The 21,356-nt window shown below is 43.3% G+C and overlaps 1 protein-coding gene across 1 annotated transcript in view; it reads left to right on the top strand.

Annotated features, from left to right (window-relative positions):
* KIF14 (kinesin family member 14) overlaps nt 1-21,004 on the top strand; it is a 69,627-nt gene extending 48,623 nt beyond the window's left edge. The window contains 4 exon segments of the mRNA XM_030573372.1: nt 311-433; nt 4,593-4,667; nt 6,091-6,229; nt 17,572-21,004. Coding sequence (XP_030429232.1) covers nt 311-433; nt 4,593-4,667; nt 6,091-6,229; nt 17,572-17,951 — 717 coding nt within the window. The 3' untranslated portion in view covers nt 17,952-21,004.
* Nucleotides 21,005-21,356: the final 352 nt, after the last annotated feature.

Below are 21,356 nucleotides of genomic sequence, written 5' to 3'. Positions count from 1 at the left end.
ACAGCCTGGATGCAGAGTTTGGAATTAAAATAATTTGTTTTGTGTGTGTTTTTTGCCACTAATATGCTCATGGTAAAAGTCTGTTCAAAAAAGAATTCTCAAAAATCTGAATAAGAGCTGAAAATGCAGATTTCTCAAAGGGAAAGCATTATCAACCCTATTGACTACATTAGGTCTAATTTGGGCATAAGGGTTGGTCTGTCTCTGTTGGTTAATATGCCTAATATAACAAAATGTTACAAATTCATTGATGCAAATGTCAGTTTTTTAAACCATTATTTGAATATTAAATATTTTGAATATTTTTTAGGAAGATTTTATACTTGCTATTTATGATGGAGTAGGCTCAGGACTGAAGAGTCTCTTGGATTCTGTACAGAAAAAAACAAAAGAGATGCAGAAAGAGCTTTTGAAACAGGATCCACAAAATGAGGTGAGAGAGTTAGTTTGTGGCTTGAGGTCAGAGTTTTTAGTGATATTTGCTAATAGTTTTTTCCTGTAACACATGGGTTGGAAACTTGTACCTTGATTGGCGAAATCCTGGAGTTCATACAATAATAGTATAGACTGTATATGCATCTGTATTTGTTATAGATAAAATCTCTGCAAGGTGTATCTTTGTTACTATAATTCGACCCTTTAAAGATACAATATCAATTTAAAATCCTGTCTCAAAATGTTTTGCCTACTACTATTATGGACAAAACTTACAATTACTGTTAACTTGACACAATGGAGGGAAAAAAATATTGACATAATCCTTCAATCAGTCTCCACAGTTGGTCCCTTTTTGCTCAGATGGATTCCTCTGAAGTATTGGGTGTATTTTCAGTGTTTACTCTGTACATTTGACAGTGTTATTTGTCTGGAGTTTTACTGTATCCACTTGGCATCCCTTGTTATTTGGGGGGGTCTTTCACACGCCAAGAAGGGAGAGAGATATTAAATGGAAGGAGAAGGGAAAATATCACAAGACTTAAAAAATTGACAGGGACACTCAAGGGCTGGTATGATACGTGAAACTATTTTTAACTTGCTGTTTGAAATTGACTACATTTCCTAGTACTAATAGCAAGCACATATCTGCTATTACAGCACTTGCTGTTAGCGTTACAAAATCCTGTATCCAGGCATCTTTAGAAAGTTAAGATAATAGTATTTCCTATATTCTGCTGTTATAATTTTAGCTCTATTCAGCATGTTATTTAAGCTTGTACCTAAAACTGAGTAAGTTTAGTATAGTCCCAGACTACTCACATGTTTAAAGTTAGGCATGCACTTAAGCACTATGCTGAATTGGGCCCTCTAAAAGGATAGTGGCATATTCCAAGCAAGCATCTAACAGCATGAATGCCAGAAATGTTGTTCGTTTTTCATGGTAGCAACTGGAATCAGGAATAACCTTCAAAAGTTTTCTAGGTTGCTAAGCAGCATTGGTATTTCCATTGTAGCAGCTGCTTTATTAAGTTATAGGATAAATACAGCAAATATATTTGACATTTTAATGAGTTGACCCTACCACCTCCCCAGACACTGTAATGTGAAAAGAAGTCAAACCAGTGTTCTGTTTAACTTTACATAAGACTTCTGAATTTAATTATTCTCTATAATATGAGGGAATTTTCATATTCACTTAGAGCAATAAAGGTAGTGTGTGTTTTCTGGTGGCAACTGATATTTTAATTATACATTAGGCAATAAAAGTTTTGGATGAAAGCATATTTAACAGTATTCACACAATTTTTTCAGAGCAATGTCGTTAAAAAGTTGGGGTTTGTAATTTGTAGCAGAAAATCATAGGCTGACAATTTTAATTTAAGATACACAGTTGTCTGGGAAATGGTAGAAACAGTATTTTGTCACTTCAGTTAAAATAGTTCAAGTCCTTCTTGCATGCAGAGATTTTTTTTTTTAAAGCAAATTGAAGAGAGCCCACCTAACAAGTTTCTTTACAACAAGGTGCATGGTCGTGGTATTCCCCTATTATATGTATTTGTTAAGTAAGTCTAATAAGGAGATTGGTGGTAGGGAAACAAAAGACTATATTCTGCAGCTAAAATTTTTCCATAAAATATGTACTCAGAAAACAGTCTGAAAATTCAGGAATGCAAGTTACAGTAGTCCTGGGAAAGATGCCACTTACACAGTAGGTAATTCATGTTGACAGTGAGTCTGGTAGCCTTACAAGTAATGTTATAAAAGGATGAAAATTCTTTTTAAAAGTATTAGGTTGCACATAGTGTACATCTCTCTTTTCAGCTTAGAGTACACATGCATTCTTGTTCCAGCTCTTTCCTTCTGTGAATAAAAACTTGTATCTTGGACAGATAGTGTGCAAGGCAAATCCTACTCTTCACTTGCGTTTGAAGCTCTCTTGTCTTTCCAGAGTACAACAGAGCTTGAATAATCTACTTGCTAGTGGAAAGTAAGATAAATTCCTTGTCAAGTGGAGGGCATCTAGAGCATACAATTCTGCAAAACTTAAGTTCCGATTTCAAAGAAAATGAACTATTCCTTATGCTTGTGCAGTAAACCTTCCAAATGTGACCCAGAGCAGTGCTCAATGGCTTCTTGAGCCACAAGAGAAATCTCTTAGCTCTTATTAGTTCCACTGCTGCTATTCTTAACTCTCTGGACAGCAGTGAAACTGGGCCAGTGTCTTTTCAGTTTCATCGTTGTTGCTTGAGAAATGTGAGAGGAATGGTAAAAGTAGCCATTGGGGCTATTCCCAGTGGAGGAGAAATCAACAATGAAGACTAAGGTTGAGAAGTCAAGAAACCCACCCTCATTCACATAGGACTAATTCCCAACATCTCATCCGCAACATTCTCTCCCTTCTTTCCTCTCCCATCCCCTTATTCTTTCCTCATTCTCTCTTTTTCACTACTTTCCTGTAACCAATCCCTTTGTCTTCATGTGCCCTACGTTCTCTACCCTGCCCTTCTCCTCAGAATTTCACTCATCCATAATCCTCTTCCTAGCTTTGCATCCTCTTTCTGAGTGCAGGTGGCACACTCAAGGCACAAGAGGGAATGAAGTGGGGGCCAAGCCTCTGTTATGCTATAGGGCAGGGATGGGTAAACTGTGGCCCAGGGGCCACATCCAGCCCTTCTGATGTTTTAATCTGGCCCTTGAGCTCCCGCCAGGGAGCAGGGTCTGGGGCTTGCCCTGCTCCAGCCAGGCTGCAGGCTAGGGGGCTTGCCCATACTCCGCCTCCTACATATAGGGGCAGCCAGGGAGTTCTGCATGCTGCCCCGGCCCCAAGCGCCGCCCCCACAGCTCCCATTGGCTAGGAAATGCAGCCAATGGGTGCTGCAGGGGCAGTGCCTGAGGACCAGGCAGCATGCAGAGGCGCCTGGTTGTGATGCCTAGGAGCTGGAGGGGGACATGCCGCTGCTTCCAGGAGCTGCTTGAGGTAAGCGCCACCTGGACCGCTGACCCTCTTTTGCCCCAACCCTGATCACCCTCCTGACTTCCAAATGCCATGGTCCCAGCCCGGAGCACCCTCCTGCATTCCCAACCCCTCATCCCCAGCCTCACCCTAGAGCTTGCACCCCCAGCCGGGGCCCTCCTCCCACACTCTAATCCTCTGCCCCAGCCTGGAGCTCCCTCCTGCACCCTGAACTCCCCATTTCCGGCCCCACCCTAGATCCTTCACCCCCCGGGGAGCCCTCACCCCCTCCCACATCCCGGCCCCCAATTTTGTGAGCATTCGTGGCCCAACATACAATTTCCATACCCAGATGTGGCCCTTGGGCCAAAAAGTTTGCCCACCCCTGCTAGAGGGAGTTAGTGGCCATGGCTCCAGGGCTGCAATGACTGCTAAACAGCAGACCACACCTGGAGCTAGGGATGCATTTTTAAAACTTCTGTGGTAGCCTTTGTTGAGGGAGCATTGCTATATTGATAAGGAATTGGAGAGTGAATTGTTTAGCCCATGGCATAACTGGGTCTTGAAAACAAACCTTTTGCACAAAATATTCAAATACTTACAATAATTGAATCTATTTTTACACTAATTGGTGCATTTGTGCCAGTGTCTTCCCTCACAGCAAGCCAGGCTCCCAGAGAGGAGGATTCACTCTGCCTGCCTTTCCCTCTCCACAATCCAGTGTTACACTGGACCTCCCACAACTGGCACTGTTTCCAGGGAGCTCAAATCTCTCTATTCACAGCAAATTAAATTTTTAGTTTTAGTTTTTTGCCCAGGGTGGGGATTGAACAGCCAACTTGCTAAATGCTATTGTCTTTGCTTGTAGCAGAGACCTATGGAACCATAAGGGTTTTCGTTTCACTGGAGGGCAGTGCATATAACATGAAGCATCAGAGAGAAGCCAAATGGCACTGCCAAAATCCTACCACTGAGAGTTATGATGATACAATTAAAGTGGTCACTTTTTTATGAAATGGTTGAGAGTAATGATAGAAAATTCTCTCCGACTATTGCTTGTTTTGTAATTCTCTTCTGAACGCTTTCCTCCATAATCATATGTGCTCATTGTCCTGTCTCTGGGATATAGGTTGACACATTTTTCTTTCTCAATGCTTTGAATAATGCATGCAAAATAATAATTAAATTTCCCTTGTTATAGGTTCAAAATCAAATAAAGAATAATGCAGTGGCTTTCGCCAGATCCCTTGAAAATACAATATCTGACTGCAAAAAGGTAAGGGAACCCATTCACAAAAGTACATTGTTTAAACGTTAACTTCAAAGGGTTTCTTGTTTAAAAGTTTAACAAGAAAGAGGAATAAAAATTACTACCTGTATGCATTGTGGACAAGTTAATCTTGCTGTAAGAACTTTACATTTTGCACTTCTTTACCTAATTATCTTAACTATCTTATAGTTGTATAAATATAATTCTTGTGTTTATTAGAACAGAATTTGGTTCATTCTTCTGCTTTACAATTTTTAAAGTAACCCTCTATGCTACTTGAATTCTTTATGTGTGTCAGAGGAACAAGATATAATTTTTTCAGGCTTTTTAAAAGCTTTGACAAAGGCCCTAAGAAGACGCTAGTAAGGAAACTATGTGGGGGTGTGGTCAGAAATATAGTAGTAGTATGGCTTAGAAGCTGGTTCAATGACAAAAGAAAACTAGGAATAAATTGTCACTTTTCAAAATGGCAAAATTGAGTAAGGTGACCTAAGGTTCTTGGGTTGCCTGTTAATAATCTGATAACATGGATGATGTAGAGGTGGCAGATTTTGTTGTTGGCAGAATTTTTGAGGCTATTTCCAACTAGAAATGAGTGATCATCTCCAGAAGGACTTAGTTTTTTAGACTTTTGAGTATTGTATTGTGGATTGAAATTCAGTGACAAATGAAAGATAATATACATTAGATGGAATAACTTGAATTGCTCATAGATGTTTTTGAGTTCTAAATTGACTGTAATGACTCAAGGAAAACACCCGAGGAGACTTTCGAAGGGCAGATAGGCACCTAACTACTATAATGTGCTTTTGAAAATCACCTCCTTCTTCCTATTGCACTTTGGACAGCCCAATGAATGCATCTGTTTGTTGTTCTGATCGTCTCATCTCTGAAATCATGCTGCAGAAATACAAATGATTCAGAGACCGACAAAACACTGTCAATGATAAATTAAAGATGATATTCATTTTATTTTCTATTTTGGTCTATCTGAAATCATTGATTTACATATAATTAACTTGTCAAACACATTTTTATTTATTTCTAAGTGTTGTGTTAGATACTAGTAATACATTAACTGTGTAGGCAATAGCTTACAACCTTGACTATTAGCATGATGATTTACTTTGAATGGAATATTGACCAAGTTATCGACGTTATCTATCCCTTGAATGTCAAAAAATGTTCTAGGATCTTACAGCTCCAGCTGGTGATTTTAAGACTGGCAGAAATTGGAACTCTTGCCAGAATTGTATTTTGAAACTTCAACAATCCAACATCCCCATAATACATTGCAACAGTGAAATGGTGCCTGTGAATGCTGGTGTGAAATTTGAACCCATGACCACATTTGCTATCAGAATGTTGACCACTAAGCATTACAGATGTATCTTATAGCTTTCAAATAAATTGCTCTTTATTAAAACAGAGAGAAATAGGAACTGAATTAACAATAGAAGAATCTGCCTACCAGGAACTCAAGAAGGCAACTAATCTTGCTTCTGAATACTTGGAATTAGAGCAGTGCATAGATAAAGTGTGTCAGATCATTACTACTTCATTAAAAGGTATGTGTCTGAGCTGCTGTTTGTGTTGTACCAGAAAATTGTACACTAAAGGAGACCTGTGAGTGAGAGGTTTGTGCTCTTTTTTGCTTCTTTATTTGGTGTATGTTGGAGGACAGAAAGAGTGGTGGTTATTTTTAATCTGCTTGGTTATTTTAGGTGTTTTTTTGAGTAGATGTAGACATGTATTCCCCTTAGAGGGGGGTGTTCCTAGTGCACCAGAGCTGGAGAAATTTGCCTAGCAGCATCCATAGAGGGTTGGCGTTTGTGCCTCGTGGCCATAGCCCCTCCCCTGGCTACATGAGGCATTGGTGCCCTGACCATCCCACTGTTCCTTCTTCCCGCCTCTACCTGGAGTCATAACTCTGTGTGATCTTAGCTTCACAACCTCTCTACTAGTTCTGTTTTTCCCCTTGTATATAGTTAGTAGTACCATTAGAGTAGTGTTTGTTGTAGTAGTTTGTTTCCTGCGGTGTTGTCCTCGCTGAGGTTTAAACACTGTCCTTCATGTAGGGGGTGATCCGCACCTGTGGTTCTTCCTCTGCCTTGGCATTGCATGACCTGCAGATCGTTTAAGAAATTGACTCAAGTGGCTCACAACCTTCGCCTGAAGCAGCACCTGCTCAAACAGGCCATGTGGCCTGCTTCGGTATCGAGGTCTTCAGGTTCCAAGAGTGCTGCTGCTTCACATTCCAAGGCAGGCACTTCTTCAGAGACACAGATGAGCCATTCCCTGTCAACCGCGCTGAGGAAAAGTTTGCATAAGACCAATCGAAACCACTCCAGGTCTCCGGGTGACTCTTCTGCTTTCCCCAGGAAAAGTGTGGACTCACATGGAGTTGGTGCTGGTGCATGGGATGGAGCAGATACCTCTAATCCTTCTCCAGTACCAAACAGGAAGGTTGGAAGCCATGTACTGTTGAATCCAGTTCTGGCCTCCAAACATCCGTTGAGTAGGGTACCAAAGAGGCAGATACTAGTATTGACTGTTTCCATGTCAGCAGCATACCACGCAGTTAGACTTCCTCCACCTTTTGGTTCCGATCTCTCCTTTGATCCAGGACTTTGCCAGAACTGTCATCTATAGCTCAGTTGATTGAATGTGCTGCTGAACCCTCTGGTCTGTCTGCACTGCACTCCAATGTTCACCTTTCACAGGTTATATAAGCAGGGCTGGTACCAAATTCAGTACTGGGGACATCACTACCAGGAATGCACTGCTGCTTTCAGTACTGAAAATGCTTCTGTGGTGCCTTTCACCGCCCTCAACATCAGTATTGTCAGACACTCAGTACTGCTGCTTGCTTCCAGCACTAGCATGTGTGGTGTTGATGGCACCACTTCTGTTGACACTGCCACGTCCTGCCTCATTCTGGGCAATGAACAAATCAGACCAGATACTTGCAGCTCTGGTCTTGCTCCACCTTGATCTCAAGGCTCCTCTGCATCTGAGTTGGGATTGTTATCCTCCTGCTCTCCATCACCTGACCAGCACTGGGAGTTGTTGATAGACCGTTATGGGTACCAAGATTGGCGCACGTCCTGTGGTTGGGACAAGGCATATGGCCCAGCATCTACTGGTCACCAATACCTTATCCATGTCAGTGGCCTCCATGGAATCTGTAGGATTCCCCTCAGTTGCAGAGGTCCTGCTCTTTGCCTTGCTTTAAAGGTGAGATCGCCGGCCAAGTCTGTAGTGGTGACGGTTGATCTGCCACAGGACCAGGCACTGGCAGTCCTTCTCCCTGTGGACCCTCCAGAGTTGTCCCATCCAGGGCCTCATCTTCATCTACAGACAATGCTGTGCTGCCCAGCTCATCCTTCCCTTCAGTACACTGTGGTCCTTGGGGGTGGCCACGCCAGTGTTGTAGGGGTGACCATGCCAGTGGTAGCAGCAGTATCATCCATAGCATACATTTGGCCAGGCTTTCCCTCCTTTGAGGCACCAGCAGTACCCCAAAAAGAGGGACAGATCCCACAGGAGAAAGCAATCAGGCTTGGGGTTCAGCCAGTTCATATGCCCTCCTGCCACTGCTCTTCAAGTACCCATTTTGTCTCCTTGGTGCAGATCTCTGTTCCTGTTGCTCCTCCCTCCTCATACAGGCTGGCCTGCTTTCACAATTGTTGGGGCTTGACAGTCGGCTCTAGGTTTTTTGCTGCCCCGAGCACAAAAAAACCGCAAAACCCCTAAACCTCCCAGAATGCCGCCCCAAGCACATGCTGGGTTTGCTGGTGCCTAGAGCCAGTCCTGGGGCTCGATCATCACTGACAGCTGATTCCTAAGCACACTCAGATCAGGTTATGCTATCCAGTTGCTCGCCACACTTCCAGCCCACCCTCCCTGTCCCTCTCCAGGGTCCCCCTCACAAGATAGTGCTTCTTGAGCAGGTCTGCTCTCTACTGGCTTTGGAAGTGGTGGAAGAGGTTCAGCCGGAACACCAGTGTCATGGCTTGAACTCCTGGTACTTTCTGGTACCCACCCTTGAATTTGGGTAAGACCCAACCTTGACCTTTATGGCCTCAACAAATATATCAAGTATACGAAGTTCTGAATGTCACTCTTATTGACTATTCTCCCTGTGTAGTCTCAGAATGACTGGTGTGCTGCTCTGGACCTTCAGGATGTCTACTTTCATGTGGCAGTTCTGCCAACCACAGAAAGTTCCTTCATTTTATCATGGTAAAAGGCCACTGTCACTACGCAGTGCTTTCATTTGACCTCTCTTCTGTACACCAGGTTTTTACCTAGATCATGGTCATTGTTGCAGCATATCTCAGGAAGAAGGGAATTTACATCTTCCTGTATGTGGACAACTCGTTACTGAGGTGCAGATCCAGAGAGGAAGTTCTTGCTCCTATCAGCATCACATTATGCTTGCTCGACTGTCTGGGTTTCATACTAAACACCTGGAAGTCAACCTTTGTTCTCACTCAGAAAACAAAGTTCATGTTGAAAGCATTTCTACTGACCGACCGTTTTCAGACAGGTTGTAATCTTTGCCTCAGTCTGCAGTCTCAGCCTTCCGTGATAGTTCAGATGTGTCTGAGGCTTTTGGGCCATATTTCCACTTGCACACAAGTGGTCCAATTTGCAAGGCTGTGCCTTCACTCCCCTTCAAATGTGGCGAAGAGTGATTTACTGTCCTAGTCATCACCCTGTAGACAGACTGGTCAGTCTTCCTTTATAGTCCTAGACTCCTTGCAGTGGTGGATGAGTCCAGAGAAGATTTGCCCAGGTGTTCCCTTTGTCTGGTCCTTGCCAACCAGACTGGTTGTTACTAACGCCTCCCTGATGAGTTGTGGGTGGCGCACCTGGGGGTCCCTGAAAGTGCAGGGGCTATGGTCGGAGCAGGAGGCGTCACTCTGTATCAACTTGCTGGAGCTTCAGGCTATTTAAAATTTGTCATGCTTTGTGAGACTATATTAGAGACTTAGTGTGCATATTTACGTCATGATGCTATTGTCTTTATTATGTGCTGCAAGCAAGGGGGAGCACGATGCAGGTTGCTCTGCCTAGAGGCAATCAGACTGTGACTGTTCTGCATCAAGGAGAACATTGCTTCTATAGCAGTTCACTTGCTTGGGATTCAGAATTATCCTGCAGACCATCTCAGCAGGTATTTTTTGCTGAGTCACAACTGGTCCCTGAAGATGCATCTTGGGTCATCTTCACAGCTTGAGACATTCCAATAATTGACTTGTTCGCTACAAGAGACAATGGGAAACATCGTCTGTTCTGCTCTCTAGAGGGCATCAGTCTAAGCTCCCTGCCAGTGCTTTCCATCTCATCTGGCAATTGGCTCTCCTGTAGGCTTTTCTCCTGGTCATCCTTCAGGTCTGCTCAAGATCAGGCCAGGCTCGTTCTCAATGCCCCGGCATGCTGAGACCAGTGCTGGCTCTTCTTCGAGTGCCTACTCATGTCAATTCCAATTAGGTGTGTGCGTGCCACATGCACAGATGTGGAAGGGTTTTTCCCCTAGCAGTACTCTTTGGGTCAGTTCAGGCACCCCCTGGAGTCACACCTCCATGGTGCCATATATAGGGTTCTGTCGACTAGCCGCCACTTCGGTTCCTTCTTACCTCCTGTGAGGGTTAGCCGGAACACTCGTTTTCTCTTGGTTTGGCAAGCCTTCTCCCTAGTGGTCCTCCAATTGTTCTCTGTAAATAGTTAAATTTGTTTGTAGTTTTAGTTAGTCATAGTATAACACTGGTTCTTCACTTGCAAGGTACTCCCTTTTCTTCATATGTCATCATATAATGCCTACATCTGTAACTTTCACTCCATGCATCTGAAGAAGTGAGGTTTTTTTACCCACAAAAGCTTATGCCCAAATAAATCTTAGTCTTTGAGGTGCCACTGGACTCCTTGTTGTTTTTGTGGATACAGACTAACACTGCTACCCCCTGACACTAGTCATAGTATAATTAGAATTCCAGTAAGGAGTTGTTCTGGGGGTTACCTCCCTTTTTCCCTACCTCCCCCACCACCAGTCCCTGGGGTTTTAAACCCTGCGCAGCTTGCAACAAGCCTATGCCCAGGAGTAATCCTCACACTTCTGATGCAATTCCCCCAGACACTTCAAGCAAGAAGGACCATTTGCAAGATCTGTAGGGGATTCTGCCCCAGGACTCAAAAAGAAAAACACCAATGGTTATAAATCCTTCTGATGGAGGCCGCCCTCCATCCTCACTCAAAACAGAGTTTGGCTGAACCTCAACATTGATGCACAGTGCCTCAGCATCAACATGGGAGACTTCAGCGCCAAGAAGGGACTCTGATAGAGATGCTCAGCACCAGCACCATGGCACTACTTCCTGTCCCCAGTGCTCCACAAGAAGATGAAGCAGGACAGAGGGCATTCACCCACGCCGAGACCGGGACAGAGAGACTTAAGCCCAGTGAGACCTGCTTTGGGCCGCACAAGTGCGGCACCACCTAGCCCAGCATCATTGACTGCTGTCCCAATACGGAGTCAGTCGAATTCAGCTCCGCAGGACTCCCCTCCTGGGAGAGTTACAGAGAGGCTTTGGAGCTGCCCTCCATGTCAGAGATCTTCGAGGCAGCGAGAGAGCTCATTGCCTTCATGGCACCACCTTCCACACCCAGGCGAGACCGAGCTCAAAAGCAACGGCACCCCTGAAACCCTCGGTGCCATCCCAAGGCAAACCATGTTGGTCACCATCACCTCAGCACTTATCCCCTGGTACCTTCTGGCAGCAGACTGGCAGTGGAGCTGTACCAGTCCCTAATGTCGTGGCACTGCTCCTTGGTGGCACTGCTTCCCCGTGGTCCTCTCAGAGTGAGTCCTCCCTATCGAAGATGGAGTCCTTTGTGTCCAGGTGGAGCCAGCACAAATCAGAGCACAGATGCTCGAGGTTGGACAGGGAGTGACAGCAATTTCCCCCGATGCCATGGCTCACTCAATGGCAGGCTCCAGCCCAATAGTCATTTTGGACCCCGGCCATTCTATCAAAGCCAAGGGTCCTATTCCAGGAGTTGGATGTCGGTGGCTTCGGAAACCCATGCATCTTCTCCACCTCCTTCAGTGCAGGACTAGGCACCCCATGGTGCACTGGAAGACCTGGCACCGCACGATCCCCTCGGCACTGTAGGCCAGGAGAAAGAGCTGGTCCCAGTTAGAGCCTCATCATCGCCAGACAAAGCTGTGGCTGGAACCTCCACGGCTCCTGTACTCAAGGACGGTAGGGTCCATCAACAGGTCCTGAAGAGAGTGGCCCAGAACCTGAGGCTCCAGGTTGAGGAGGGGGTCTGAGTCCTCCGACCACATGGTAGACATCCTGGCCCCCTAGGAACCCTCCCGAGTTGCCCTGCCGCTCATAAGACCATACATGATACCACCAAAATGTTGTGGCAGATCCCCCACCTCCCTGCCCCCAACCGTGAAAAGGACAGAGAGAAAGTACTTTGTACCCTCTAAAAAGTTTGAACATTTTTATTCACACCCGCCACTGGACTCCTTAGTGGTGGCAGCAGCAGCGAACAAATGCGAATGTCATGGGCACCAAAGACCCTCACCTAAAGCCTGAGACGTATCTTTCTGGGAGGAAAATCTATTCTACCGGGAGGCCTTAGCTTCAGGTTTCAAACCACTAGGCGATCCTCAGCAGATATAGCTTCAATTTCTGCCAGACTATGTTAAAGTTCACAGAGCTTCTGCCAGAGGACTCGATGGCAGAGTTTTGCCTTAGTGGTAGAGGGTAAGCTTGTGGCACGGGCTTCGCTACAGGCAGCCCTGGATGTTGCAGATTCAGCTACTTGGACTATGGGTTCAGCAGTGGCCATGAGAAAGAGCTGCTGGCTGCAGGCATCAAGGCTCCTGTATGAGGTCCAACAGACCATCCAGGACCTCTCATTTGGGGGCTCAACCCTCTTCTCTGAGAAAATGGACCTGTGGCTTTGTAGCCTTAAGGACTCAAGAGCCACTCTCAATTCCCTTGACCTTCATACCCCGACAACGTAACGGAGGCATTTTAAGTCCCAGCCCCTGCCTCGATTCTACCAACCTCAGAATAGGCAGGACTATTCTAAGATGCATAATGGAAACCACAGGAGGAGGCTTCCTCCTTCATCTCAGGGCTCTGGGCAGGTGAAACAGCCCAAAAAACAAACCTTTTGAAGGTGGATCCAAGGGTGAGACACCAGTTCAAGCACTGGATCCAACTATCCAATCCTTTTTGTGCCGACTGTCCTACTTCTACCATACATGGGCCCAGATGATGTCAAATAGCTGGGTGCTCCGCATGGTAGAACTGGGATATTCTCTCCAGTTCAGCTCCCTACATCCCTCCCACCTTCCTTCTCTGGACCCTCTTCAGGTACCCCTCTCATGATCATCATCTAATTCAGGAGATGCAGCCGCTCCTAAGAGCAGGAGCGGTGGAGGCGGTTCCTCGGGAGTCACGGGGCAAGGGCTTTTACTCGCATTATTTCCTAATCCCGAAAGCTGAAGGTGGTCTCAGACTCTGCAAACCTCAACAAGTTCATGAAGAAGCTGAAATTTCACATGGTTTCTTTGGCCTCCATTATCCCTTTTCTGGATCTGGGGGACTGGTATGCAGCCCTTGACTTGAAGGCTGCGTACTTTCATATATCCATAACCCTGTCTCCCAGAAGGTTTCTCAGGTTTGTGGTGAACCAGAATCACTATCAGTTAATGGTCCTCCCCTTCAGCCTGTCAGCAGCATCTTGGATGTTGACCTCATGCATGGCAGTCATTGCCACTTTCTTGCAGAAGCGCCAGATGCAGGTGTTTCCATACCTCAACGACTGGCTGATCAAGGGCCACTCCAGAACACAAGTGAAGGCGCATGTAAGCCCAAAAAGATCAACTTTTAACGAGCTTGGCCTACTACAGAATGTGCAGAAGTTGACCCTGTCCTCCACACAGAGGATAGAGTTCATAGGAGCAGTGTTAGACTCCAGACAAGTGAGAGCATTCCTACTGGAGTCACGGTTTCAGATCCTGTGCAATGTTTTAGAAGACCTCAGACAGTTTCCTACCACAACAGCAAAGAATTGTCTGAAGCTCCTCGGTCACTTGGCCACCTGTACTTTTGTAGTGTAATATGCCAGACGAAGACTCCAATCCTTTCAGGTGTGGCTAGCGATCGGTGTATCGACCAAACTGGGACAGTCTAGACAAGGTAGTCACCCTTTTCGGGCCGGTTCTCAACTCTCCTGTGGTGGTTCAACCCACAAATTCTTTGTGCGGGGATTCCCTTCTGCAGACCTCAATCATAACTTTCCCTGGTCACAAATGTGTCAGTGATGGGGTGGGGAGCGCATCTTGGGGAGTTCAGAACTCAGGACCTCTGGTCCTAAGCAGAGTTCTCACTTCACAGCACTGTCAGAGAGCTGAGGGCTATCCGTCTGGCATGCCAGACCTTCCAAGCAGGCATCTTTAGCAGCATTGCTGGCCTGGGTTCTGACCCAGGAAATCTGTAGGGCTGTGACATGATACTCAATCCACACTTTTACCTCTCACCATGCCATTACTCAGCAGACTAGGGACGATGCAGCCTTCAGCAGAGCAGTGCTTCAGTCAGCAAACCCATGAGCTCTGACACCATCTCCAAGTTCCTGATTGGGAGTCACCTCATTGGAATCAACATGACCAAGCACTTGAAGAAAAACAGTTATCTACCTTTCGTAATTGACATTCCAAGACTCACCCACCTGCTCCTCTGTCAGAGCAAGAAGGAACTGAAGAGGCAGCAGGACCCTATATATAGTGCCATGGATGTGCAACTCCAGGGGCACCTGAACCAACCCCACAGGTACCACTGGGGGAAAAACCTTCTGGCTATTGTGCCTGCGGCACGAACACACCAAATCGGAATGGACATAAGCAACGTATCTAGAAGAACAACAGTTACAGAAGGTAGGTAACTGTTTTTTCTCTGGCCTTCTTGCACTGTCTATTGTCTCCCATACTGCTTCTTCTCCATCCCAACTTACTCACTCAAAACCAAGGCTGTGCCTTGCATCCTACATTTGGCTTGCTGCATCATGTGGCATGGCGGAATGAGGAAGAAGAGAAGTGTTCGGTGGGTGCTCAAAAAGTCATCCTCAACTGTAGAAAACCCTCTACCAAGATGGCCTGTTCACTGAAAACCACTTCCATTTCATTGTGGTCACTAGCCTGAGGAGGCCACCATTGCTTGGATTCTATCCAGGACGTTTTGGAGTACTTGCTGCACCTTCAGTTGTTGGGGCTTGTGTTTAGTTCATTGAAAGTGCATCTGGTAGCAATTATTGGCATTTTATCCCCCCCATTCAGAGAAGATCAGTCTTCTCCAATGCCATGGTATCAAAATTCTTAAAAGGGCTCCTTCATCTACATCCCTACGGCCCAGGAGCCAGTTCTTCTGTGGGACCTTAACTCAATCCTTGCAGCCCCAGTGGGATCTCCATTCAACCCTCTGGCATCTTGTCCCTTTTTTCTGCTGTGATAGCCCTCGTCCAGACTAACCCGCGGCATCGGCGGGTTAAAATAGATTGCTCGGGGATCGATATATCGCGTCTAGTCTGGACGCGGTGTATCGATCCCCGAGCGCGCTTACATCGATTCCGGAACTCCATCAATCCGAACGGAGTTCTGGAATCGACACGGAGAGCCGCGGACATCGATGCGGCGCCGTCCAGACTGGTGAGTACCTCGATTTTAGAAATTCGACTTCAGCTACGTTATTCTCGTAGCTGAAGTTGCGTATCTAAAATCGATTTTAATTCCTAGTCTGGACGTGGCCTTAGAGAACTGCATTCCTGGTAGTAATAACATCTCCACGGAGAGTGAGAGAGTTGCAGGCTCTGAGACTAGAGCCGCCTTATACACAGTTCTCCAAAGACAAAGTTATTTTACAGCCACTTCCAAAATCTTTGTCTAAAGTGATTTCTCAGTTTCATTTGAACCAGGTGGTCTATTTACCAGTATTCTTTCCTGAGCCACATTCATCTATAGATAAGCAGCATCTACACACCTTAGATGCCAGGGAATGTCTAGCCTTCTATCTTGGCAGGACTAAACTGTTTTGTGCTTCGCCTCATTTGTTTGCATCATATGTAGATTGCATGAAGGGTCAAACAATATCTTCACAGATTAAATCCAAATGGGTAATATCCTGTATCAGGACTACATCTGAAATAGTTTATGCCCCCACACAGGTGCAAGCAATGCCCATAGCATTCCTTAGTGATGTTTCCATACTGGACTCAGGGCTGCTATGTGGTTGTCGATAGTTCATGAACCATTATGCCACAACCGCATCTTCCAGGGCAGATGCAGGCTTTGGTAAGGTGGTCCTTCAGTCCTTGTTTAGGTAAACTCTGAGCCCTGCTTCCAGGGCAGTGGGAGATGTACTGCTTGTGAGTCACCTAAGTAGAATGCATGTCTGCATCTACTCAAAGAAGAAACAGTTACTTACCATAACTGGTACTTTGAGATGTGATGCAGACTTGTATTCCCCTCTGCATCGGAATCTTGTTTCTGGGCATTTGGTGCAAAGGAACTGAGGGAGGGTCGGGGCAGTGCTGCTTCATGTAGCCAGGCCATGAGGCATAAGCGCTTTATGGTTGCTGCTAGGCAAACTCCAGCTCCGGTGAGCTGGGTGTGCGCACACTTAAGTGGAATACATGTCTGTATCACATCTCAAAGAACCACAGTTACAGTAAGTAACCATTTTCCTGTGGCTATCAGTATCTTTATTGTTTCTCGTGTCTTCTGGAAATGGTTTGGGGTCTTTCTTAGCACTTACCTGAAGGAACAGTGTTGAATCTTTAATGCAATCTTTTCTTCCCACTGTTTGTTAGGCATTCAAGTTAAATAAGTTAACAATAACAATATTTTAAACAGTTTGATTAATATTACTCCACCCCATCCCACCCCAACCCCGGAACAGCATTTTTCTTTTAATAATAAGGATGTCATAAATGTGCTAGTTCTCCAGTCACCGATATATTTTTTAGGAAAAGGATAAACTAGAGTTCAATTTCTAAGGTGATGACAAGCAGGAGAAAAACTTCGTTGAAAAAACACTTTTAGGCATAAAGAAGCAAGTCACCTTTAACAGAATTTGAAGTATTTTTTCCATCACTTCAACATTAATAAAAAGAGAATTTACAAGATTTAAGTCATTTACAACCTCTGACATAGTTAATTACTGTGTTTCCACATTCCTGGTTTCAAATGACCTGATTATTGTAAGGTAACTTTCCTTTGCATCCAGCCTTCCTTATGTTTAATTTTCTGTTATAAAAGTTACAAGGACCAGGCACAAATAAGCAAATTAAAACCATTGTTCCCATGATACTCTAGGTTGATCTGGTAGACTATATCAGTATTTCTTTGGTGGCTCTTGAAGATTTTAAAGATTCATATGAAAAAAAATTAGTTGAGGAAAGAACTTTCCAAATAGTGAACCAATAGGATGCTATACTACTTAGTCTACAGACTAAAACAATATCTTTATTCCATTCATATCAATTCATTGTTGATTCTGAAGCCTAATTTAAAAAAAAACAAAACTAAATGTCAAATTTTAACCATTTCACTGCTGATCATGTTATAGAAAACTCCAACTAGCTTCTTTTGGATAGTAGGTAATTAACCTTGTGATTGTGTCAGTCTGGGTCTATAGGCAAAGTCTTGAGTCTTTTTTTCACCAACTGACTCCTCATGTTAACATCTTAGTCTCACAAGAGATTTACTAACGTACTTTCAAAATATGGTATTGTTTCTAACAGAAATGAAAGCAAAAATGTGCATGGAAGTAACATGCTGCTTAGCAAAGTAGTAGAATTGGTTTTTTGCTTTTGTACTTCACAGGATCATACAGAAATACAACTCAACTCAGAAGCTATACAGAAAAGATTTGCATCTTAGCTGGGCATTTTAATAATTACTGCACTTCATTTAGCTTGCCTTCTGCTTCAGCAAACAGTCCTACTTGCGGAACAACCACGTCTTTTATGGTCACTTCTGAACTGGATTCTCTAGCCAAGTCACTCATTATAAGTTTTGAACAAGGACATAATTCATTGGCATCTCAGACTATTTGTATGCAAAAGACCAGGACTGAAGAAAAACAGCTTGAAACTGGTGAATCTACTTGGAAACAGAAAGGAGTTCCAAAACGCGAATATAAACTTCAGCTTTCAGCTACAAGTTCAGGGAAACTTTCACCCAGTGCGATACAGTGGGTATAAAATTAAGCCATTAAATATAGTAGACTCCTGAATGTAGGAAAAAGTAAACATTATGGGCATCTTTCTTTTTTTAATGAAAGAGACACCAGGAGGGCATCTGTCTCTTATTTTTAGAAGGAAAAATAATATATCTTACAAGGTTGAAATGTGTTCATAATTTTATCATGAGCATGGACAGTGTGTGAAAGTAGAGGACTTGAGGTACAAGAAGATATGTTGCACTGAATTGCACAGGAACAAACTTAAATCCAGAAGACTTTTTACATTAGACTTACACTTAAGAAAATTACAAACGTGTGTTTTTTATTTCAAACCTATATCTAACTGCGGTAAATTATAGAGTAACATACAAGAAGTAACCAGACAGTGGGTAAAAATCTTGTCCAAGGATAATATGTAAATACAAAAAATTGAGAAAAGCAAGGAAATTCAGTGTTAAAAATGGACACTTTATCCTCTATTCATAATGTAGCCTCACTTTAGTAAATGATGATTTATTAAGGGTGCAGTGTCATCCCTACCACTATGTTTCCTGACTTTTTAATTTTTGGTTTGTCAGCTTTATTTTTGAGAGAGGTTTTCTTAGGAAAGATTTGAAAGGCTACAAAAATTATTGGGTAAACACACATTTAAGGGAATAATTTGTATAGAGGTATGGGGGGGTTACAGAGCTAAAGTAACATTAATGCAGATTGACTATAACGATTCATGTTGCAAATTATATAGCAAAAACAATTTTTCTTGATTTTAAATTTTTAGTGCTATGCATAAAAGTTTAGAGGCATAACACTTTAAAATATACAAAAATCACCATGTGAGGCACTTGAGAATTATGTTGATATGCAGCGTACATTTAATATGTTCATACTGAAATGTTAAGGCCAGGTGGAGCCTAGCTCTTTGCGGGTGCACAAAGGAGAGGGAAGGATATACAAGGCATCTTTCCCAGAACCTCATGCTCCTGCGTAGGTACAGGGCAGAATCTGAGACCTCAGGGAAAGCAAGGACTCTGGGTGAAATCCTGGTTTCATTGACTTCAGTGGGGCCAGAGTCTTTCCCTCTCAGTCCAATGCTGGCAGTGGGCTTACCAAAGTGGGTGAGGACATGGCCATCTTCTCCTTTACACCAGTCACTAGACTAGCCCACTTGCATCCCAAGTGATACTGGCTGCTTCTGGGAGCTTTGGCTAGCCACAATCTGGCCCCAGTTGTACTAATGTTGAAAGATATTTATAAGAATATTTTGGTGACTTGTTTACGGAACACTTATTATAGTGTTTACTTCCGTGTGAAATATACTCAGCTGTGATTCTCTTCAAGGATAAAAGCAGATACCTTTGAGACTTTCATTTTCTCTGTGTTCCTGTATAATAGCTAGAGTAATAGAAGCAAACATGTGGACCAAATCTAGGCTACAATGTGTCAAATTGGTAAGCAGCTTTTCCCCTTTTCACACCCCTTTCTAGTTGGCTGTAGTTTAAGAAGGCTACAGTACCTCTAGGTAGAGCTAATGATTGCTGTGAAAATCAAGTCTAATGGTGCATTTTAGAAGTCTTTGTTCTTGAACACTGAGAACTGAGAGATCATAACACAAAATGTTCTGTTAAGAGCACCGGATTTGCTCAGTGGTGTTATCCATCCTAGTAATGAGTGACATTTAGTGCCCATTATCAAACCTTTCAACCTAGTATTCAGAGATAGCGTGTTTCTTGATAGTCGAGCCCCCACCCCCCCGGCCTTTTTTTGGAATGTAAAACTTCCCCTCAAAGATAAAGTTACCTCTCGATTAAATTCAGTCACCAGATCAATGACATTTTTGTTTTGTTCCTTTCTCAGCATTTCACTTGGTCTTGTTAGTCAATGCTTTATTTGGTTATAGTGTGATGGAGCAGAAATGGTGTTATCCAACTTCGGATAGAGCAGGTGAAATCCTGGCTCCATTAAAGTCAGTGGCAAAATTCCAATTAACTTAAGTGAGGCTAGGATTTCACACAGCAAGTAGTAAAGTCTGAGTACACCAGAAATGATCCCCATTGAAGTGATAAGTGAACAAAAGGAGACAATAACAACATATAAATTTTCTCCTGTGACTTTAGTAATTGGATGTTAAGAATTATTATAGGATGAGGTTTTTGTATTTGGGAAGCTGTAGTTATCTAATAAGCAATTAAATATACAATATGCGAAAGGCTATTTATTCTAGTAAAAGGAGAAAATGGACTCCTTTTGCAGTCATTCCTTGAAGTCCTCTTGAATGCAGTAAAGATCTGCAAAATGTGATTTGTACTGTATACTACAGGAACTAGAACACTAAGTGACCTGAAAAATTGGCTGTAAGTAAAGTGAATAGAAAATCAATCACCTGCTTTGTCAACTATAAATTTGTTTTCCACATTAAATATTGTCCAAACATTTTGTGAACAGTAATTCAGTGATTTTGGCAAATACTGTATAAACTATATTTCTCTGATCTTTGCTATTGGGAAAATAAAAGCTTTGCTTCAGTTTGTAATGCACATCCAATACTCTCCTTAAAATTAATGTAATTTAATATCTTTTCCAGAAGTGTGTTGCAGTGCAGTTATATTTTGTCAATTGTTCTTCAGAAACATTGACAGAATATTATTATTGGTAGTATTTGTCATTGTATCACATAAAATGTGATATTGACTCAGTTAATCACTTTCCATTTTCATTGAGAAGAAATGTAAAAGTTTATTCATAGCTTGACATCCTAATCTACTGTTAGGAACCTTTGTGTGGCTTTTAAAAATAATTAACAAGTGGGATCCAACATATGTTTACACGTTCTGAAAAAGTGCTATTTTGTATTTGACCGAATTTTAAAAAATGTAATTTGCTGTTCAGAATCATGTATTGTGTATATAACTGTAAACTATTGTAAAGAGTAGAATCAGACTGTGTAACTGAGATAATTGCCATAATTTAGACAACTTGTAAACATTCATTAGTTTCCATTTTTATGGTTGCTTTGAGACCTACCTATGGTACACCTGCTGAGAACATAGTGTGTTACAAAAATCTGATAAAATATTTCACGGAAAGCTAAACAAATCAAATGTGTGGGGTGTTTTTTTTGGGGTGGGGGAGGAGGTCTTTCACACTGAAACAAGTTCCTTTAGTTTTGTCTCTTAACACATGGTATTGTTACACAGATGCGGGTTGGAGAGACAAAGTTCAAAGTAATACTGTAAGTTAGTGTATGATGAATTCAGATCTCAGTTCAATGTAACAATACACAAGCCTTTTACTTCCTGAGCTGAGATTGGTGGCTTTATTGCAGTCTCAAGTTCACAGGGCAAAACCTTCCTGGAAGGTTTCTATGGCACGTCTGGGAAGCTAATTAAATCCTTGTTTGTTTGACATCTCGATAATAGACTCCTTT

The sequence above is a fragment of the Gopherus evgoodei genome, chromosome 8 (genome assembly GCF_007399415.2).
Source record: "Gopherus evgoodei ecotype Sinaloan lineage chromosome 8, rGopEvg1_v1.p, whole genome shotgun sequence".
In the NCBI taxonomy this organism is placed as follows: Eukaryota; Metazoa; Chordata; order Testudines; family Testudinidae; genus Gopherus; species Gopherus evgoodei.
This window is presented reverse-complemented; position numbering and strand designations above follow the sequence as displayed.